General features: G+C 33.5%; 3 protein-coding genes across 3 annotated transcripts; 2 read left to right on the top strand and 1 right to left on the bottom strand.

Moving 5' to 3' along the window:
- Positions 1-861: 861 nt before the first annotated feature.
- LOC120082933 lies at positions 862-4,508 on the top strand. The gene is made up of 8 exons (XM_039038358.1): positions 862-1,014; positions 1,142-1,381; positions 2,649-2,812; positions 2,918-2,973; positions 3,079-3,131; positions 3,634-3,802; positions 3,901-3,998; positions 4,075-4,508. Exons 1-8 carry the CDS (start codon positions 883-885, stop codon positions 4,180-4,182), a joined length of 1,020 nt encoding a protein of 339 aa, XP_038894286.1. The 5' UTR covers positions 862-882; the 3' UTR covers positions 4,183-4,508.
- A 2,026-nt stretch (positions 4,509-6,534) lies between these two features.
- LOC120083364 (olee1-like protein) lies at positions 6,535-8,642 on the top strand. Its single transcript, XM_039039095.1, has 2 exons — positions 6,535-6,728; positions 8,055-8,642. The coding sequence occupies exons 1-2, from the start codon at positions 6,569-6,571 to the stop codon at positions 8,399-8,401; spliced, it is 507 nt and encodes a 168-aa protein (XP_038895023.1). The 5' UTR covers positions 6,535-6,568; the 3' UTR covers positions 8,402-8,642.
- Positions 8,643-8,805: 163 nt separating this feature from the next.
- On the bottom strand, positions 8,806-9,845 carry LOC120083363 (dof zinc finger protein DOF1.5-like). The gene has a single exon (XM_039039094.1). It carries the CDS (start codon positions 9,531-9,533, stop codon positions 9,006-9,008), a length of 528 nt encoding a protein of 175 aa, XP_038895022.1. The 5' UTR covers positions 9,534-9,845; the 3' UTR covers positions 8,806-9,005.
- Positions 9,846-23,591: the final 13,746 nt, after the last annotated feature.

The raw sequence follows: 23,591 nt of genomic DNA, 5'->3' as shown, positions 1-23,591 counted from the left end.
GGGTTTCGTCGCAATGCTTTGATACCATGATGAAATATAAAAGAGAAAAGAAGAAAAGAGAGACCACCACACAGCTTACGTGGAAACCCTAGAATAGGGAGAAAAACCACGATACAAATCTTTTTCTTATTATTGAATTGATACACAGAATACAAGGGAACAGGACGAATAAATAGATAGTAGAGAGTCCTATGGATGAAAAAAATTACAAAAGTACCCTTAGGTTAAAACCCTACTTTCAACGGGGGGAATTTGATTTAACCACATTTTTTTTTTTACTTCAACGGGTAGTAGGAAGGTTCCTTGCCTACCAATTTGCTAAATGTAAGCCACATGTCAATTCTTGCTCCTATCTAATTATCGTTACTGTTTTTCTAAAACTTCATTATTCCCAAAAGTCTGTTGTATGTACAATGAATTAGGGCTCTAAATAGGCCCATCAATAGATAACCAGTTAAAGAACAGTTGATGCTCAACGTAGAATAAAGAATAAACAAGCCCAAAATAAAACCCTAGGGGTGAGTATTGAACTTCCGGAACATAAATGTTTCATTCTCATTATTCTTGATTATGTTCTTTGACAGTATAGTCTAAATCCATGAAGGAGTGTTAGTTGCTGGTTCTTTGTATTAGGGTGTTTTATACATCTGCACACAAACCTCTCTCCAGCAATATTAATCCTGCATCATGATAATAAATAAAATAATTAATACAGTTGGTTTTCTACGAAAACTAGTAATGATACATTTTCTCCCTCCCACCAACGACCATCAAAAGAAATAAAGAAGAGGCAACTTGACACATTCATAACAAATCATGACATGGCTATTTTCAAAATAAAACTTCCATATTTATCCTCCATCTTCAACTTCTTGCCTTTGTATGCATGAAAATGGAGTTAGGATGTTTATCTTATGTTTTAGTTACCTTCATATATTTGCAGCAAGTTCGTCAAATACTTTTACTAAAACTTTCACTGGAATTGATGGAGCGGGAAAACGGTTAGCTGATGAGGTAAGTTGTAATCCATTCAGATATGTATTTCTTGAAACAGTTTCTGATTTAGATTTAATGTATACTAGCTCATTGAAAGGTACATGTAATTTCATTAATATTCTACAATCATCTGTATGACAATCAGGTCTTGCAAGTGGTGCATAAAACAGAGAGCTTAAAAAGGATATCTTTTTTGGCTCATTCACTTGGTGGTTTGTTTGCGAGATATGCTATTGCTGTACTTTACAATAACTTAAATCCGTTGTATAGTAGCATACCAAATGATCCTTCCAATACTTCGAAAAAAGGTGTGGTTGCAGGACTAGAGCCAATCAGTTTCATTACCTTAGCAACTCCTCATTTGGGAGTGAGAGGTAAAAAGCAGGTTTGTCTTTGAGAGAGTATTACTTGTCTATATCTCACTGAATGAAAATTTGGTAGTTATAAATGTAGATGCTGGGCCTGTTTTTGCTTGTTATGCTTAGGCGTGTGAGTTTTAAGCTCGTTGGACAACTATCTAGTATTGGTTATTGGTTTGAAAATTATGGTGACCACCTAAACTACCTAGGACATTAGATATTCCTGGAGTTTCCTAATCGCAAATGTTATAGAGTCAGGCACCTATTTCTTGGGTTGGTGGTGTCAAGTATGCAAAAATGAGTACAGGAACCTATGCTTGTTATAAAAGGGAAAAAAACTTCATTAATCTTAGCCTCCTCTAATTAATCCTTAAGCTGGAATAAGTTATGATACATTCTTAATGCAAATTAGAACATTGTTCATGGGCCAACTAATTCATCACACAAATTTCAACTATAACATAATACTCAAAACTTCGTAGCCTGATAAAACAGCAAAAGTTCAACAGATATTGATTTTAGTGTTGAATGCCGTTATTTTAGTTCACTCTAATTTTGTAGAACAAAACCACAAAAAGGGTTCATGCCTCTTTAACAAGTGTATTTCGATAATGTACGCTAGGAGGGTACTGTTAGAAATATGTTATGTCGCTATGGGCTGACCTACAATTCCAACTTGAAAATATTTGCACATGGATTCTAGTGGAAAAGCGTAATTACGAGTGTAAATGATTCTAGTGGTGCATGCAGTATGAATAATTGCAACTTTACCATGGATACAATTTACTAAAGTGAAGGCATAATACCTGTTGAGTTTAGTGAAAGGGGGGATGAGAGAGAAACCTTTTGGGTTAATAATAAGACTACTAGACTTCCAAAAGTTAACTCAAGAACAATAAAAGCACAGTCTGTCTTATAGCATGCTTCATTTGGCAATGGAGTTTTCTTTTCATTGATGGATCCTATCCTCATATATTTCCAATTTTCTATCATAGAATAAAATGCTACCTACGTGTAACATTATGAGTCAGATTTCAACATTCAAATACTTAGGATGAGTGTGAGTCTATGTCTTCTTGTATACATTCTTCTATCTTTTTTGTTGGCCCAAACCAAAGAGTCTCCCCCCTGAAATTTTAGCTGGAAAACCAGTCTTTTGGCTTACAATCGGTTTCTACTTCTTTATGCTTGCAATAAGGAAATACAATTATTAAGGAAGATAGTTTAACCATTGTAATTGGATTTATAATCCAATATTTGACGGTCTGCAAGTTAACATTCTCTTTTTCATAGCTTCCTTTTCTTCTGGGAGTTCCCCTCCTAGAGAAACTGGCTGCACCAATAGCCCCTATTGTTGTGGGTCGAACGGGTAGTCAGCTATTCCTTACCGATGGAAAACCTGATAAACCACCACTTCTATTAAGAATGGCATCCGATTGTGGAGAAGGGAAATTCATGTAAGTTAGAGTCATTGTACAGTTTTTGGAGGCCCCTTGTTCACGCCTTGTTTTTGGTTGGGAGATGTCACTTAATGCTTACTCTGATGTTTTTTCCCTTTGCAGATCTGCCCTTGGTTCTTTCCGGTCCCGCATTCTTTATGCCAATGTAGCTTATGATCGTATTCACTGCATGCCTTGTACCTTTTTCTTTTTCCTGTCATTTTGTTGATCCTTTCTTGTTTGCCTCATTAACCCTCGTATTTCCCTTTTTAAACACTGAATAGATATGGTTGGTTGGCGCACTTCGTCTATAAGGAGGGAAAATGAACTTATCAAGGTGATGATTCATTTGGTTTCCATATGTTTCCATTTTATCATCATTGAAAGCAATCATTCATAAGAACATAGAGAGAGGAGAAATTTTGAAGGAGATTGGGTAGAGAATAGATATTGTTGAGTCATTGACACCAGGCAATTCCTAGGTCAGAAGAACATTTTGTTTGGCCTTCTTGAATGTGTGTGTGCACGTGATGTAGGTAGGAGTAATTTACAGATTGGTAGCTTCATTTCTGTTGATTTAATTCGAACTAGCATCCTAATATGTATTCAACTTTCTTGAATGACATGACATATCATCAGTCGTTGAGTTCCTTTTTCATTTCTTTCATTTCTTTCATTTCTTTCCCCTAACTTCTCTCCATTTTTATTATATCATAGGCTGTATAGTATATAGGATTTAGAAGGTGTAGGATGCTCGTTTGGAAGGTGTATGAGTATACAAATGTTGCAAGTATGTGATTAGTATACATTATTATTCTGACATCTAAAATTCTTGGAAGCCCCCTCGCCGATCATTGGATGGTTACAAGCATGTTGTAGACGTGGAATATTATCCTCCCGTTTCCTCTGCTGGTCCTCATTTTCCCCCTGAAGCAGCTCAAGCAAAGGAGGCCGCACAAAAATCACCAACCACACAGAATACAGTGGATTATCATGAAATCATGGAAGGTATGAAGCCCCAACTCCAGCAGGAGGTTAAACGTGATTATTAGATGATTGTTTCCTTGCTCGATGTCAAAGGAGTGATGGCCTCATTTTCTTTCCAGAGGAGATGATTCGTGGCTTGCAACAATTGGGATGGAAAAAAGTTGATGTCAGCTTTCATTCCTCGTTTTGGCCATTCTTTGCACATAACAACATCCACGTTTGTCTCTCATCGCTCTCGTTTTCCCCCCATTTGGAGTTCTACTTCTGTTAATATGAATGTGTTGTGAACTCAGGTGAAAAACGAATGGCTTTACAACGCTGGTGCTGGCGTGGTGGCTCATGTTGCAGACACCCTCAAGCAACAAGAACCGTCATCATTTGTCCCTGCGGCGAGCTTATAGCAGTTAGATATATGACTATATCTCAGTCACAGTAGAATTTAATCATGTTGAAGAATCAGTAGGTTGCAAAGATGAGATAATATCACAGATTGTTTTGTACTGTCATAGTTTAGTATATTGTAGCTTGGATGTAAGCTTTGCATAGCTCAGCCACATGTAAAAAAGCTTAATTAAGGATAAATTAAGGGTGGGTAATTCTACATTTGCTTCTCTACAATGATGATGCTGAATGAAAAGCAACATTGATCATTAAGATGATTAACTAGCTATAAACTAGAACTTGTTATGGTAATTTTTCTTGATGATTGGTCGATTTATTCTAGCAATGAAGAATTTGTTCTTGTTCCAGGTCTTTTTGACTTGTTCTAGTTATTGATATTTAATAATGAGAGATATATATTAGGATAGGTATCTCAATTCTCTTGCACGGCAGTCAATTGGTTGAAGTGTTCACGCACCAGTCAAGAAGTAATCGGCAAGAATGCTCTTGAAAATTTTTAATGTAAATTTTTGTTTTTATTATTATTAATTTTTGTTTTTTGTTTTTGGATTTCTTAATAAATAATAAATAATTTGTTTTATAATTGTTGAAATAATTTCAAGTTTAGTAATATATCACTATCTATCAATATTCAGTGATAAATTAAAATAGATTTCTATCAGTAGAGATCTCGATATATAAATACTAATAGATATTTTTTTTATTTGAAAATAACTCTAAATAATAATAGAGAATATAAAGACCATCATTAGGGATCATGTTTATCTTTAATTTTTAAATAATTTTGAGACCAAGCCAATAGGGAGAGGATAAAAGAATCCTTGCGTGTAGGTTTTATTCTTAATATTTTTTGTTTATGAATTTTATTTTAATTCTTACGAAACGAAGTCTTTATAATCATTAATAATAATTAATTAAATCTTGTTTCGTAATTATTTTATTTTCTATTTTTGGTTTATTTATTTTTCATTTTTTAAGTGATTTGCATCTTTATCAAGTATAATGATTGAATTCTCAGTCAAATTTTAAAAATAAAAATAACATTTTAGAAATTATTATTTTTTAGTTTTCAAATCTTGACTTGGTTTTTTAAACTATTGGTAAAAAGTAAATAATTAAAGAAGAAACTTGGAGGTGGAAGTAGCGTAGGCTTAATTTTAAAAAACAAAAACAAAAAAAGGGTTACCAAACTGAGCCTTAACGATTATTGTATTTCTGGAAGAAGAAAATTTATTTCATTTTAATCTTTTTTAGTAATCGGATGAGGAAGATTTAATCTTGTAGTTCAAGTTTCATCCAATTGAATTCTAAAATCAATAGCTTTGAGTAAAAATGAAACCTTAATTTTGCTATTTTTAAATTAGGTATTTGAGTTGATTTTGTATTTTTTTAAGCTGAATTCAAAGTGCGTTGATTTTGTGTATTTTTAGTTCCTCAATTCAAATTTGTGTATGGTGTTTCATTTAAATAATGGTAAAAATTGACATACTCGCTGATGTGATGTGGCTTCTTCTATTGTTCTATCTTAGTATTTTGTTACTATTTAATCACTATAATATATATTCATGAGACTATAAAAATTACAAAGTAGTAAGTATATCGAACAAAAATTTGACAATTAATTCAACAGTATTTTTTACTAATTTCTTTCACTTTTTCATCCGAACGTAATCCTCATCAAGGATGTTAATCCTAATTAGTGGGATTAACATTGTTTAAAATTTAGGGCCATACACATAAACATGAAAGTTCATAAGCTAAACATGTAAAATAAGTACTTATCATTTTGTCTAAAAACGTCCAAGCTATCATTAACTTGATGGTTAGCATCTTCAAACTTCTAAGTAGAGAAACCGATGATTCAATTAGATAAATAAACCGATGCAAGTTAGGAAGGAAAAAGAATAAAGAATTAAAGTAAAAGTTAGTCCATCTCTTTATGCTAATCCTAATAAGTGGGAAGAATATAGAGACAAAAAAAAAAAAAAAAAGTAATGAGATATTTAAAGCTACACTTGTTTTCAGCAAATTCTTCTTGATTTTTGTTTTTAAATATTTTTGTATGATTAGAGTAGGATTTAGACATTCTATGACAACTTTGAAAAATCAAATTTAGGGCATGGTGGAAAAAAAAGTGAAATTTTAGGGCATGGACAATTCACAGGACTACCTCAAGTTTTTGAGAAAAATAAGGACAAGTTTTTATTTATTTATTTTCTTTTCCTTAAAAAACATTGGTGTGGTGTATATGAAACCAAAACAAACTTGCACCAAAAATGATGTTCCCTTAGCTCCTATAAAAATTGAAACAATGAACCTCTAATGTTTGTGCAAAGCCCTTGGACCATTTGGGAAAGAAGAAAGCAAAAAAAAGGAGAATTTAAAATGTCTAAGTGTGATTTCATTCTTGCCTTATGTTTTGTTTGCATCTTCTCCCTCTTTACCTTTGGTTATAGTGAAGCTGATCGATTCTTCGTGGAGGGAAAAGTTTATTGTGATACATGCAGAGCTAAATTTGTCACTAAAATCAGCGAATACATGGAGGGTAACCTTTCATTTTTCACATCAATCTTATGTTATTTAAGTTAAAATGGTTTGTTTGGTCGGTCCTCTATAAACACAACATCTCGACTTCTTATAAACAGATTCTTGACCATAATTTAAGAAACAAACATGATCTTGTTTTTGCACCAAACTTCTTCCATCTGTCATATTTAGAAACACAAACGAAAGAAAGCCAACAAGGTGATTATAAGATATATCCTTATTTGACCAAACATTATTTGGAACATCCAATCCTAGGAACATTGGTGTAATATGTACAACTATGCTTAATATTTTACTCCAAAACGATATTAGTAAATGTATGACTGTGAAAGCAAGCATCTCATTCTCTTCACTGGTATTATGTTCAGTCTTTTGATGACAAATATCACGGTTTCAACAATACTCATAAAAAAGTTCACAATACTCAAATCCATTACTAGTTTTAATACACTCCAACTTTTCACGAATTTATTTTTCTACAAGGACATGAAATTGGTTTATACACCTCGAATAACCTTATCTTTAGTCTTCAAGATATACATCCACATTTTTCTTGATTGATCGTCCATAAAACGTCACAAAATATGACAAACCTCCAAATACTATTGCTTTCATAAGATAATATACACATATTAGAATGTATCAAGTCAAGTATATTTTGTTTCATCTAATGTTGGAACGCCTTAAAAAAACTCCTGTTTTGTTAATTGCTTTCTTGCCAAACAATAAAGTCACCATTTTTAGAGATGTATTCTTTAAACTATGAAGATGAAACAAAATGTACTATAATTATTATTTTTAATCTTCCGTCTTTGAAATTTATATTTATTAGCTGAAATTATTTAGTTTGTAAAGAAATTTAGTTTAAAAGTTTTGAAAACATTTTTGTAAAGTAAATAATAAAACAATATACTAATAGATGGTAGTAATATTTATAAGCTTAATTTTTTTGAAAAATTAAATCACAAAAAATCTCCGTTAATTAGATCATTTTAGATAAACATTTTGGTTATTATTTTTTATTTGTTTTTGAAAAGTGTGTTTATTTTCTTAGCATAGTTCTGAATCTTTTGATCTTATATCGTTAGAAAACATACAAATTCTTAGTCATCTTCACAAATATAACAAGGAAAATCAATAGCAAATTAAATAGTTTTGTAAGGTTAATTTTAAAAACTAAAAATGAAAAACGAAAGGATTATGTATTAAATAGTAATTAAACGAGACTAATTAAATGTAAACGCCATATAGGTTTTTGTTGAATTTTGATGGTTGTTGAATATAACAAAGAACAAAGGTGGTTTTTTTTTGGAGAATAATGCAGGTGCAGAGGTGAAGTTGGAATGCAGAAACCAATCAACCGAAAGAGTAACATACAGCATGCACACCACGACCGACGAGACCGGAACCTACCGGATGCCGGTGGACGGAGACCATGAACAAGATATTTGCGAAGTGTTTCTTATTAAAAGCGGCAGAAGCGACTGCGACGAGATCGTTCGTGAAGGCTTCGTCAAACAAACAGCAGAAGTTGACCTTACTAGAAACAATGGCATCTCCTCTCCCGTTCGCCAGGCCAACCCTCTCGGCTTCCTCATTAAGAAACCTCTTTCCCAGTGTACCGAAGTCCTTCGAGAACTCGGCTTCACATCCATCGGAGCTCTCGTCTAATTAATATTGATTTTCACTTTAATTCATGTTACTCTATTTACGATAGTGCAACCAGCCAACTTTTAAATTGATTGGTAATTTGAGATTCTGGAGTTGGGTTGGTTTCCTTGAGATGGGATGGGGAAGAATTATTGCTATTTTTCAATTGGATAGCTTGCAATAATTAAGCATCTTAATGTACTTTAACAAAATAAATAAATAAAGCATCTTAATGTTTATTAACTTAAATTAATAGGGTCTTATCTCATCAATTATATGAAGCATGTTTGTGACCATTTTAGAAAGTAATTATTGAAATAATGGTCATATAACACTTTTTTTCTTTTATTTGGTGTTAGAAATTCAAATTCTCCTATCTCAAATTCGTTCTACTAAAAGAAAAATAGAAGATGATAATCATTGTATTTGATTCTTAAAAAAGCTAATTAGTCTTTTACCTCAAAATTCTATGAACAAAAGTCTATTATTTGTACAAATTAAACTAACACCATGAAAACACGTTTCTTTTTTTTTTTCTTTTTTTTTTTTCTTTTTCCATTTTTTTCTCTCAATCACATAAAAATTCTCAACACCAAAAGAAGAAGAAAAGGAGGAAGAATAATAATCAACAAGTTTGACCATCTTGGCAATCCCTCCTCCTCTTTACCGGTAACATTTGCCGGAAACCGCCTTGTGTGGCGGCAGCAGCGACGACATGCCACTCCTCGACCATCCCTTCCAACTCAAACGGTTGAACCGCAACCATCCCTGAAGAATCAAAGACACAATTTTCGGGCAAGCCAGCAAAGGTCCGACAAGGGGGCTTGGTTTTGCGACGGCCGGCTCCAACGGGGACGTTGCGAAGGGCCCCGCCGGCGGTCCAATACCTCTGGCAGCCCTTACAGAAATGCCTTGGCTGGTTAACATTGTAATTATTGAAGTAACAAAATTTGGTATCCATGCTTTTGCATCTTGGGCAAGGGATGATCTTCTCAGGCCTTTTTTCAAGTGATTGCTGATCTGATTTATTGGGCTCTTCTTCTTCTTCTTCATCTTCTTCTTCTTTGATGATTTGCCTGTTATTTTGCAACATGATTGTTGTCCCAAACAGCTTAATTCCACCTTCATTATTATTCTCTCTCTCCCCCATCATCACAGGGAAAGAGAAACAGAGATCAGAAAACAGAGAGAATTATTGGTTTTTGGGGTTTTTCAGATTTCAAGGGAGGAATTGGGAGATATGGGGATTTATATAGGATTGATGGGGAGAAAACTATAACAAATGGTAACTGAAAAATGAAAGAAACATAAGCCGCCAATAAGAGAGGTTGGTGGGATGGGAAAATAAAAGCTGAAGATGAGCTTTTTGTACACATCATTACTTCACTACATCATCATTATCATCTTCTTCCACTACTTTTTTTCTTTTTTTTTTTTTTTTTTAAATTATAATTAAAAAGACCCATACTTAATTTATTTTATTGTCTAAGTCTCGTTGGATAATAATTTGGTTTTTTATTTTAAAAAATTTAAATCTATAAACACTTAATTTATTGTTTTGTAATTTATTTTTTTCAATATCTTAAAAAATTAAAGTAAAATTTGAAAACTAAAAAAAAAGTTTCTTAAAATTTGTTTTTATTTTTAGAATTTGACTAATAAATACTTTTCTATACTAGCTCTCTAGCTTGCTTGGCTCATATATGAGACAACATCTCCTATCTATAGGGCATGGGATCCTTGGATCTCAAGGAATAGAATTTTTTTAGACTTTTCTTAGATCTAACTAATTCTAGATAATTCTATGAGATTATGTTTATCTAAAGGAATTCTAGAATTCCTTGGAGCCCAAAGAAACCCTATGATATTTCTAGATCTTTTCTTTGAGATATATATTTACATATTTCAACATAATTCTAGAAAAGTCTATTATACATACTTCAATAGAAGCTTCTAGAATAATTAGTATTGCTTCTATTTCAATATCCCGCTCAATAATAACTATTTTGGCTATTTCCATCATCTCGAATTATTGTTGGAACTTTGCATGCTTAGATGCTCTTAGCCTTCTGGCACCATGTCCCAACGTCTATGTCTTCTCAATGCGTCCACTTCTTCTTCCATGGCCTTTCTCCATTGGATATTTTGTGACGCTTCTTCGTATGTCGTTGGTTCTTCAAATGTTTCTAATGTTGTATTTGCGTACCTGGAATTTGGTATTCTTTGTCTGGTTGGTCTTCGAAATTGTAGTTCTCGATCATGTGCACCACCATGCCAAGGACATAGTAGTTGCTCTTTTTTGTCTTCGTCATTTTTTTCTTCTCCTTCCATTGGAGCTTGTTGCACTTGGTTTATCTCTTCTTTTGATCCTTCTATGAGAATCTTCTTATTCTTAGGTGTATTTTCTGATTCGAGTACCTGCTATAACAATGTTTCATCAACTGTAACATTTCTTGATGTATAGCATTGTTCACCAACAGAATCAATGTACTCTTTCCTTGAGTGCTTTTGGTTATCCACATAGGTGTCCTCTAGTAACATGATAAAAGATGGAGTCCATTCCTTGTCCCTCCATCAATAGCGTACCATAGACGTTGAGATCTTGGTATACCTTGATACCATGAGGTCCAAACACAACGAAGTTGTCGGATGATGTTAATTGAGATACTGATACTAAATTCTTCTTCATTCTAGGCTAATTATTTTTTCGATGATGTTTTACCTAGATTAATTTAATTTAGAAAAATACGATTAATTATTTTACTAAGTGATTGTTTAAAATTTGCCCAAAAGTAACACTAACTTTGGATAGTTAAACAACTTTGATTAATGTTCATTAAACACTTTAATAAACTTTAATCAATGATTGCATGCTTGTAGCAAATCTATCTAATTCACTTTTTCAGGTCAGTTCCCAGATAGGGGTATTCTATTTCCGTCAACTTAAATACCCAGCCTAGACAGAACTAGCCTTAGACAAAAAGTCCTTTTATAGATACATTTGCTACAAATTTAATCTTTTAATTAAAACCAATTTAATCATATTAAACTGATTAAAAGATTAAACTTGTTTCTAATCTCATTAGAAATGTGATCTTAGGTCTATGTGAATCATATTTTAAAACCATTTTAAAAAATGATTTTAACCTAAGGTTTGCATGCAATTCTGAATTATTGATTTTAATTTCTAATTTAATTTCATTATAACCTTTATAAAATAAATTAAAACCAATCATTGCATGTGGAAGCATACTTAGGTAAACTATAACAATTATAAAATAACCTAAAGTAATTTCATGCTTCATGCAATCCAATTTCATTACTTAACATACATAACACTTATATAATAAAGTAATGAAATAATTAATAACATACATTCATCCATACATTCAAATTATATATTATAACGCTTATAATATAAATGATGCATGACTATGTTATTAATGCACGCAAACATATATTATAACATTTATATTCTATAATGCATGTGCATGCTATAAAATTAAATCATGCAACTATATATTATAACATTTATAATATAAATAATGCATGTAAAATGCATAATCTATGGTAGGATTTTATTATATGGCATACATTATGACATATATAAATAAAATTAAATCATACATCAAATGCATAATTTAACCAATAATTATTGGAAAATTAAATCATACATCAAATGCATAATTTAACCAATAATTATTGGACCGGAATTGAACTCCTGAACAATTAATTAAATTAATATAACACTTATATTAATTTAGTTAATTAAAAACAACTAACTATTACATAGTTAATAGCCAACCGGTTAAAAACAGGTGAATCGGGCCTTGTACCGCTCGAACCAGACCGTCCAGCACCCGAACTGCCCTTGAACCTCTCGAACCAAGTGAACCGGATGCGAATCAGAGGAGCCACAAACCAAACCGTGCACGAATCGAAAAAAATTTTCGTCTCGGAGCGTGCAACTTTGTGACCTAGTGTTGCAACGGTACAAAATTCTTCTGTTCGTCATTCACAGTGTTGCAATGTTAGGGCACGATATTGCAACGCTACTGTACAGTTGCGAAAGCGGGGATCGTTCCCAATTTTTAATTTTACAAAACCAAAGATTATGCAAATTAATTTTACTGCATAGAGAAATACGTACCCTTGAAGAACCCAAATATCTTCTTCACGAAATCCCTCGAACCGATCACAAACATGACACTACCAATCAGACCAATCAGAGCCTTCTGTATCCTCTTTTGGGTAGAGAATTCTCAGGAGGTGTGAGCTCTAAGTTTTGGAAGAGGGAGAGTAAATTTAGAGAGGAGTGTCTAGGAAAAAATGCAGAGAGATCTCACAGAACACACACTCTCCAGAGAGTGTGTAAAACATAACTGTGAAGAGGATTAAAATCACGTAACAACTTCCCACTCCCTTCCATGATCGGATGAGAGAATTAACTTCCCTCCCTTTAATTTAAATTAGGCCTAGGATTCGGAATCCAGATGGCCCCGGCATTCCCCTGAGGTCACCCAACATAAGATTGACCCAAATTAAGCACGTTTAACCTTAGAGTTCTTATGATTGAGCCACCAAAAAGGAAGGTGCACCTTATTGGTATAGGTAGTAACTTTCAATTCTTTTAACCCTTTCTTAACCATACTTTCATGTCCTCAGGATCCCTCTCATTCGAATGTGATATCGGTTCATTCATGTACTTCTCTTGGACTCGGGTCGTTACATATAATGACTAATTTATTATATAAATAAATAAATATATATATATGTAACTAAATGTTATATCATATATAACACTTAGCCTATAGTTTTTATATTGTATCAAAAACAATATAATCGATAGTTTTTAATTTTCTCATCAATGCATGGTATTTAATATAAATCACATTTATACTAAATTCAATTATATGAATATCATCCATATAATTAATATTTGAATCATATTCAAATTTAATTTCTCTCTAAATAAACTTTATACTATAATATATCAAATACATTATATTAATTATATCATATATAATTCATTTAGATTAATTATATCACATATAATTAATTTCTGCAATTAATTTGAACAATTCAAATTAATCCAAAATTAATTCTCGATAATCCCCATTGAGCTACAGAAGGGACTTTTTGGACTTGTAGATTGAAGCTTCAATGGTACTTGAATAATTAATTAAACTCTCTTAATTAAATTATTCAACATCCATAAATTGTTGGTCACTCCACTAAAAATCGACAGCTGCACTCTTCGCACTACATATATATTTATATCCATTGGATATAACCAGTCAAAGGTGCAACGATTCACAACTTGCTCGTAAATATAACTTGACTAAAATTACCGTTTTGTCCCTGTAGTTACAGCTAACTTCTTAAGTACCACCAATCCTTTTAATGAACAATAAGTCATAGTCCAACTATGATCAAACCCCTCCTGGACCAAGAGAGGATGTGGCGCCACATTGTTCAAGTCCTGGAATCAGCCCTTAAGGAACCAATTTATCTACTTACCAAGACGTTAGGGAATGAGTGAATTCCATCTTGTGTTGTTGTGTTCCTAACTCCCCAATCAGACGAATCCCCAAAATGGTAGGTTTATTGAGTCGACGTTTTGGCCACTCTCACCTATACAAATCAAAGGACCGCCTTCCTAGGCAGGAGTTCATAATTCACTCAGGATTCAGATCATGTCACTTATGATTATCTTGGTAAAATGTAGGTCTCTATTATTAACGGTGTTATATAATGAGACTAGTCATTTCGTGGTCCAGTTTTATGCAAACTCCTTTGTATAAAATACCCACTCACATGTCTCCACATGAATGATCAAGATCATATCATTTGTAGCACTTTACAACAATTGTAACATCTACAAAGTAGGTCGTATTTATAGTGTCACAAGGATAAAGTACCCAGCCTTATCCATATACTACAAACCATTTAGGTTATCACTTAAACATGATCCATCTGTATGTCTCTATATATGTTTAAACTACAGAAGGTAACCTTGGATGTTAGTTTATTGGTTTGTGGGTTAATACTACTAAATGTCGAATAAAACATCTCATATTTATTAAATAAATAAAATTGTTGTACATTACAATTACAAACTACAGGATCCACGAGATTTAGGGCATCAACCCTAACAATCCAAACTTGTCCTCTGTTAATTAGCATGTTGTAAATTTCACTATTAATGCATATTTTTTTTGTATGTAAATTTCTGATTTTGAGAAAAAACTAAAATTGGGACGATCCCGCTTCTGCTACGAATCTCGAGATTCCTTCAATTGGTATCAGAGCTAGGTTCATGGTCCTAATTTTATTTTTCTCCAAATTTAATTTATAGTTTTGGTGGTTGTGCATTATGTAATTTTTCATATGATGAATGATTTGTTGAATGTGTTACAATCTTGGATGTTTCGTGATTGGATTGTATAGTTTTATTGCTTTTCTTTACAAATTGGTTTGTTAGGGTTTGGTATTCTGGGCATATAATTGCAATAGAGTCCGTGTTTTCATTGTTCTGTGTCGTTCGTGATTTTTTCGATGAAGTTATGGTGAAAACGAGGCCCAAATCGGAGCAAAACTGAAGCAACTTATGTCTATACAGTAGGCGACTGTACAACAACGTTGCAATCCTATGCCCTAGCATTGCAACACTGCGAAGAGGCGAATGGAAAGTTCTTTCTGTATCGTTGCAACGCCCCGAGATGGAAATAATGGATTGATTCGCGCGCGGTTCAATTTGTGGCTCAACTGGTTCGCTTGGTTCGAGCGGTTCGTGGGAAGTTCAGGTGCTAGATGGTCCGATTCGTGCAGTTTAAGACCCGATTCACCTGTATTGAACTGATTTTATTTTTTTAATGTATAATTAGTTTTAATTAATTAAATTAATATAAATATTATATTAAAATAATTAATTCCTTAGGAGTCCAATCTCGTTCCAATAATTGTTGTTTAAATTATGCATTTGATGTATGGTTTATTATTATTTATATATGTCATAATGTATGACATATAGTAAAATCCCACCATAGGTTACACATTTTCTGCATCATTTATATTATAGATGTTATAATATATAGTTGCATGATTTAATTTTATTGCATGCACATGCATCGTATAATATAAATGTTATAATATATGTTTGCATGTATTAATAACATTATCATGCGTTATTTATATTATAAAAGTTATAATATATAGTTGGATGTATGTATGTTATTAGTTATTTCATTACTTTAGTATATATATAATTGTTATGTATGTTTAGTAATGAAATTGAGATTGCATGAAGCATGAAATTACTTTAGGTTATAATTTACCTCAATACAGTTTCACATGCACTGATTAGTTTTAATTTATTTTATAATTGTTATAATTAAATAAAATTAGAAATTAAAATCAATAATTCAAAGTTGCATGCAAACTTAGGTTCAAATCATTTTAAAAATAGTTTTAAAATATGATTCACTTAGACCTAAGATCACAAAATTTCTAATGAGATTAGTAATTAATTTAATCTTTTAACAGTTTAATAGGATTAAATTGGTTTTAATTAAAAGATTAAATTTGTAGCAAACATATTTATAAGGGACCTTTTGTCTAAGGCTAGTTCTGTCTAGGTTAGGATATTTAAGTTGACGGAAACGGAATACCCTACCTGGGAACTGATCTGAAAAAGTGAATTAGATAGATTTGCTGCAAGCATGCAATTGTTGATTAAAGTTTGTTAAAGTATTTAATAAACATTAATCAAACTTGTTTAACTATCCAAAGTAAGTGTTACTTTTGGACAGATATAAATAATCACGTAGTAAAAATAAATAGTCATATTTTTCTAAGTTAAATAACCCTAAGTAAAACACTCAGTGGGAGAAAAATGGGTATATGATACTTCATTTTTTCTTTTCACATTTCTCCCTTAAATTTCACACCGTGAGACCTATACTCGGCCTCAAGGCACCTTTGCTTGTGTTAACACATCCACGGTCTCTCTCATTAGTTTGTAGTAAATTTTCATACTCGACCTATGGAGGCTGAGTACGTAGCGACTTGTGAAGCTGCTAAGGAAGCTGTATGGTTCAGGAAATTTCTGATTGATCTGAAAGTGGTTCCAGACATTTCTAAGCCCATCACCCTTTATTGTGATAATAGTGGTGTTGTGGCTAATTTCTGAGAGCCTAGGAGTCACATGCGTGGGAAGCACATAGAGCAGAAGTATCATCTCATTCAGGAAATTGTGCATAGAGGGGACGTGATTGTCACCCAGATAACTTCAGAGTACAATGTTGTTGATCTATTTACAAAGGCCATCAGGGCTAAGGTGTTTGAAGGTCACCTGTAGAGTATAGGTCTACGGGACAAGCCACATTTAGTCTTAGAGCAAGTGGGAGATTTTGTACTGGGCGCGTTTTATGCCTTAGTTTATTGTTTTGTGTGTACTTTTATATTAGTATGACTTTTGTATTGTACACTCCACTAGATTTAGGACAAGTGGAAGATTATTGGGGTTGATGTCCTAAATCTCGTGGGTTCTGTAGTTTGTAATTTTAATGTACAAATTTTTTTATTTATTTAATAAAATATCAGATATTTTATTCGACATTTAGTAGCATTAACCCACAAACCAATAAACTAACAACCAAGGTTATCTTTTGTAGCTTAAACATGTATATAGAGACATACAGGTGGATCATGTTTAAGTGATAACCTAAATGGTCTGTAGTAGATGGATAAGGTTGGGTATCTTATCTTGGTGACACTACGAATACGACCCACTTTATAGATGTTACAATTATTGTAAAGTACTACAAATGATTTGATCCTAATCAATCATGTAAAGACATATGAGCGGAAGTATTCTATATAAAAGAGTTTGTATAAGATAGGACTACGAAATGAATAGTCTCATTATATAACACCGTTAATGATAGAGACTTACATTTCACCAAGATGACCATAGGTGACATGACCTGAATCCTGAGTGAGTTGTGAATTCCTACATATGAAGGCGGTTCTTTGATTCATATGGGTGAGAGTGGCCAGATTGTCGACTCAATAAATCTACCCTTGTGAGGACTTGTCTAATTGGGTAGCTGAAAACACAGCTACAGAAGACAGAATTCACTCCTTCCCTAATATCGGGATAAGTAGATACATTGCTCTCTTAAAAGTTGATTCCAAGGCAAGGCTTGAACAATGTGATGCCACACTCTCTCTTGGCTTTAGAGAGGTTTGGTCATGGTTGGACTATGACTTACTATTCATTAGAGGGATCAATGGTACTTCAGGAGTTAGATGTAACTACAGGGACAAAACGGTAATTTTGACCTAGCTGTACTTACGAGCAATTTGTGAAGGGTCATTGTACCGTTGAATGTTATGTCCAATAGATACAGAAATATATCTGTAGTGCAAAGAGTATAACTGTCGATCTTTAGCGAGTGACCGACAGTTAATATATATTAAATAATTTAATTAAAAGAGTTTAATTCATTATTCAAGTACCATTAGAGCTTCAATCTACAGGTCCATAAGGTCCCCTCTGTAGATCAACAGGGGTTATTGAGAATTAATTTTGAATTAATTTGAATTGTTCAAATTAATTGAGAAAATTAATTATATGTGTGATAGTTGGTAGAAATACAAGGTATTGTGGCCTTTTATTTAGAATTATGAGGGCTAAAAAGTAGAATATGTGGTGATTATACTAAGAATTCATGTGAAAAGTGAGCTTGCGTCGATCAGTATGGAAAATTTCTGCTAACCCAATATTATGCGTCAAAATGTCTATTTTTGTAGCTATTCCAAGAATTGATCGCATGCGGTGAATCCCAGACCATCGTAAGGGTGATCGCATATGTTCATCTCATGGGTGTTGCGGCTATTGATTGCATGCGTTCACCGCATGGATGTTGTGACTACAAAGAAATAACCATGATAGAGGGTGATTGCAAGGTTGGTGGAATGCAATGGTACTTCGACAAAAATGAGCAAGAACGCATACCTTGAGAGTACCGAAAAGATGATGTTGACATTTCACCTACTGCGCCGTTAGTGGCAGAGCTCTATAAATAGAGCTGTAGAGCCCAAATTCAAAGTATCTGAGCTTCTGCCTTGAGGCAGATCCTTGTGATCACAGATGAGAGCGTGGGAAGACATTCTTTGAGAGTTTTTCATTCCTTCAACCCATTTCGAGTGACGACTGGAGCTTTGCCGGAGATAGATCTCGAGAGAGACTACTCTACCGCCCTTCCATGACACCACCGGTAGCTTTGACACATATCTGATAGAAGCAAGAGATTGCCTACATCTAGCCCTCTATCTATCTTCTTATCTCTGTATTGTATTATATTTTGGCTTAAGACATTAATACATTTTGTAATCAATGCATCTCTTTATTTCCTTCGACACCATCTTCATTATCTTCTTTATCATCCCTTACTTTCATTGCAACGAACTAAGTAAAGATTGCAAGAGTTATCACATACTCAATCATGCGGCATAGACATATGAAGCATGTAGCAAACTACCGAGAGGTGTGCATTGCAATGCTTGTCTATGACCTGATAAGCAGCGACTAGCTGCCCGAGAGGGTAAGTAGTGGAACTGACTAAGCAAAGTAAGCAGTGTTCCTAGAGATAGGAATAATCTTATGTTCAATACAACCATGCTTTATGTGAGCATCTTGTCTTATGTATGCATCATTCACCCTTTGGACGTACTCAAGAGAGTAGTCTAAAGATAGAATCTAGGCTTGAAAGAGTCGGATTAGAATCTAGGCTTGAGAGAGTCGGATTAGAACACATAAGCAAGAATAAAAACTTAGACATAAGTTATATCTGCTATTTACATGTCGCATGCACCCTAGAAATAGGAATGGTTGTATGCGGTCATCTTGTCTTGTGCATGCATAAGCAAGAATAGAAACTTAGAAATAAGTTCTCTCGACGGTTTTCGCCTATGCATCGCATGTGTATATTTGTGTATAGCATAATCGCATAACTTGTGCTATCTGGGATTACCCTTGCGATCAAACTTAATGATGCGATGAATTTATCTCCGCCATTTTATCTATTTTTGCATGCATCTTATTATGCATTAATAGTTGTCGCGTCTCTACTTATTCTCATAGTCATACTTCCATTGCTCAATCTGTTTAGTTAGGAGTAGGAGTAACGCATAGTCTTTTAACTTCATTATTCTTTTATTCATTGTCGCAAGCACATTACTTCGCAACATTTAGTTACAAGTCCTCGAGTTCGACCTTGGATCACCCCGAGAAACTTGTGATCTCGTTATACTTGGCGAGAGAGCAAGAAAACTTGTGGGAGGAACGCATGGTCATCGCATATATTCTTAAACGCATATTGCATATTTCTTAGTCCAACGCATGACCATCGACGCATGGAGATCAACGTATATCATAAGATGCACGCATATTTACTCTCCATTTTCCACCCATCAATGTGATATAATTATTATAATGTATTTGATACATTATACTATAAAGTTTATTTTGAGAGGAATTATATATCTGAATATGATTCAAATATTAATTAGGTGAATTGGGTTCATATAATTAATTTTAGTATAAATGTGATTTATATTAAATGATATGCATTATTATGAGAAATATAAACTACAGGTTATATTATATTTGATACAATATTAAAACTATATGGTATGTGTTATATTTTACATAGCATATAGTTATATATATATANTTTATTTTAATTTAAATTTTAAATTTCAAAATTAAAAGGAGGAAGTTACAACTCTCTCCCTTTAATTTTCTCTCATCAGTTGATTCAGTTTTTTGGAGTTTTTTCATCATCTTCTTCACAGAAGATTGACAGATAGCTCTCCCCAACGTGTGCTTCTTTTTCCCTGAGAAAATTTCCTCTCAAATTCTCTATCTTTCTCAAAAAGTTCTCAAAGCCCACATACTCCTAAGCATTCTCTTCCCCTACAGAGAATACAGAGGAAACATTTGTGGTGGTGTCATCATTGACGACCTCTTGGTTTGTGGTAGATCAATTTGGAAAGGAGGATTTCGTGAAGAAAGTTTTGATTTCTTCAAGGGTAAACATGATCTAAACTTTTCTTCTGTTAATTAGCATGTTGTAAGTTTCACTATTAATGCATAATTTTTCTATATTGTAAATTTCTGATTCTGAGAAAAATATAAAATTGAGACGATCCCGCTTCCGCTACGGACCTCGAGGTTCCTTCAGAGTCAATACTTCATTTTCTACCACATTGGATGTGAATTGGGGGTTGGAATCTGTTGTTTCAAAGCATACCTTTGCATCTCACTCTTCTTCACTGATGCTCTCAGCCTGGAATGTGACCGTGTTGCTTTCTGCTGCCTTTTTCTTTCAACGAAAATCTCTGGCATAGTGGGCTATCTTTCCACAGTTGTAACATTCACCATTTTTTCTATGTTTGTGATTTTGGTTAGTTTTACTTGCTCCCCCTACTTGAGAAGGTTTTGAAGTTTCTTCATCTCCTTTTGACCCTACTTTCTTTTGATATTTTGATTGACTTTTTTTTTTGGTCATTAAAGAGCACTTCTTTGTTATTGCTCTTTATTGTGACCTTCGACATTTGCTTAGCCAATGCTTCTTGACTGGTAAGCATATTTTCTAAGTCAATTAGAGGAAATTGGAGTGCCTAACCTTGAATAATAATGATAAAGCTTCTATATTCTGGTTTAAGTCCACGAATAATAATTCTTCTCATCCTTGATTATGAAATAGTGGAAGTAGGATCTAATTTAGAGATTTCATGACATAGAGTTTTTACCTTGGTGAAGTATTGTTTGATAATCATTTCCCTTTGAGCAACTGACAAAAGCTCGTTCTCTAGAAACTGGAATCGCATCATTTTTCTTTCAAAAAAAGTGAGGTGAATGTGCCCCATGTTACCTTTGGTGTCTCCACTGTATTAATGTGCTCCAACATTTCTTCATCAGTTGTAGTTTTAATTACAAACATGGTCTTACCTGTCTTGATATTCCATCTCTTCAAAGTAGCAACATCCTCAAGTGGACTGACTTTAGTGCCTCCTACAACATCCTACAAGTCTTGGCCTTGGAGATATGACTTCATGTATGTGGACCATGTTTTGTAGTTTTGAATGTTGAGCTTCTTGATTCCTCCAACAACTTGAAGGTCCCACATTATCTTGTAGTGATGAATGCACTCCATGAGTAACTGTGTCCCAGACGACAAGCTTCACAGTCCTAGATTGTACTCGATCTTCAGAAGCTCCATCATAGCAAGTTATTCTAGCTTGGCTTTAATACCACTTGTTGAAGAAATTTGCACGAAAGGAAAAGAGACAATCTTGGAGGAAATAAACTTTTATTTAAGAAAGAACAAAGATAGATACTTTTGAGAGATTACTATTTTACTCTTAATACACTCACTTACTTTTCTATACTAACTCTCTAGCTTTGCTTCGCTCACATATGAGGCCACATCTCCTATTTATAGGCATGAGATCCTTGGACCTCAAGGAATAGGATTTTTCTAGACTTTTCTTAGATCTAACTAATTCTAGATAATTCTATGAGATTGTCCTTATCTAAAGAAATTCTAGAATTCCTTGGAGCCTAAAGAAACCCCAAGATATTTCTAGATCTTTTCTTGAGATATATATTTACATATTTCAACATAATTTTAGAAAAATTTATTATACATACTTCAATAAAAGCTTCTAAAATAATTAGTGTTGCTTCTATTTCAACATCCTACTTAGGACATAAAACCCACCCATCGACAAAATTCATTTCTTCTATATAGCATGCTGGCCACATGACCAAATATGCATGGCATCACATAATAATAATTTGATAACTTTTGGCAAACAAATTTAACTTATGTTTCTTGGAGGGACTTGATTGAGAATTTTCAATACCTTAAAAAGGTAAAATTGGGAATTTTAAATTAAAGATTAAAGATTAAATTGAAAAACTCTAAAATATTAGAGATCATTTCATATATTTAGCCCATTATAACGAATAAAAGCATGTAGCATGACAATAGCTATGTATACCTTTTTAGGTCCTAACAATTATGTGTTCATATTCTAGTCCATTCACAAAAGGAAATATGGAGAAAGAGAATTAAACCATTCAGAGGATGAACATTTCTCATTGAATAAATAGTTAAGAGGTCAAGAATTCAATCCATGATGGCCACCTACCTAGGAATTAATGTCTTACGAACTTTCTTGACACCCAAATATTATAGGGTCAGGTGGATTGTCCCGTCAGTTGGAATTAAGAGAAAATAGGGGAGGCTGCAGCTTCAATGGTTTTCTTCTATTTCTGTGTTATTTCACACCACAATACAGAGACCTATTTATGGCATACTTATACAGCTTTACCCTTAGGGTTTTAGGCAACGAAAGAGGAAAAAATTAGGAATAATTTTCCTAACTAATAGTGGACAGGTGTCCATATAATACAGGTTGGTATAATTGATTTAAAAACAGAATTGATTGGCTGGTTCCTTTTTCTTCCTTTTATATATCCAATCCAATTGTTTTTTCTGACTTGGCACTGCATTGCTTAGGTGGTTGACTTCTTTTTTCTAATTGGTCCTTGTTGGTTTCTTTTAATCTAACACCCCCCCTCCTCAAACTCATGGGGAGGTTAATGACACCGAGTTTGTTTCGAAGGAGGTGGAATTGAGATTGTATCAACGGCTTTGTCAGGTAGTCAGTAATATGATCCGATGATGGAATGTACCGTACTTCAAGTTGGCCATTGATGACAGTCACGAACAAAGTGTACATCAAGCTCATTGTGTTTCGTTTGAGCATGAAATACCGGGTTTGAGGCTAGAGCTCCAGCACTTATCTTGTCACACCATATAATTGGTTTTTAGGTTATTTGAATTTGTAGTTCATTCATCAGTTGTTTAAGCCAAATGATCTCAGTTGTGGCATGAGCAAGTGCTCGATATTCAGCTCTGTGCTGGATCTTGCAACTATTGTTTGCTTCTTAGAAGATCAGTAGACTAGATTGTTGTCGACATACACACAATATGCTGCAATAAATTTTGTGTCATCAATGTTGGAAGTCCAATCAACATCCGGGTATGCTGTAAGTTATAAATTAGTGCTAGGTTGAAAAAGAAGACCATGATATCTGGTGGCATTGATGTATCGGAGTACCTGCTTAGTT

Source organism: Benincasa hispida, chromosome 8 (assembly GCF_009727055.1).
Source record: "Benincasa hispida cultivar B227 chromosome 8, ASM972705v1, whole genome shotgun sequence".
In the NCBI taxonomy this organism is placed as follows: domain Eukaryota; kingdom Viridiplantae; phylum Streptophyta; class Magnoliopsida; order Cucurbitales; family Cucurbitaceae; genus Benincasa; species Benincasa hispida.
The sequence above is the reverse complement of the archived record's forward strand: the minus strand, read 5'-3'. Positions and strand labels throughout refer to the sequence as shown.

Bases quoted from the DNA above. Each gene is read 5' to 3' on its own strand.
- LOC120082933 (XM_039038358.1), top strand. From the start codon at position 883: ATGCATGAAAATGGAGTTAGGATGTTTATCTTATGTTTTAGTTACCTT. The intron at 2,813-2,917 runs GTAAGTTAGAGT...TTCCCTTTGCAG, and splicing joins TGTGGAGAAGGGAAATTCAT to ATCTGCCCTTGGTTCTTTCC. The intron at 3,999-4,074 runs GTTTGTCTCTCA...TTGTGAACTCAG, and splicing joins TTGCACATAACAACATCCAC to GTGAAAAACGAATGGCTTTA.
- LOC120083364 (XM_039039095.1), top strand. From the start codon at position 6,569: ATGTCTAAGTGTGATTTCATTCTTGCCTTATGTTTTGTTTGCATCTTC. The intron at 6,729-8,054 runs GTAACCTTTCAT...AGAATAATGCAG, and splicing joins AATCAGCGAATACATGGAGG to GTGCAGAGGTGAAGTTGGAA.
- LOC120083363 (XM_039039094.1), bottom strand. From the start codon at position 9,533: ATGATGGGGGAGAGAGAGAATAATAATGAAGGTGGAATTAAGCTGTTT.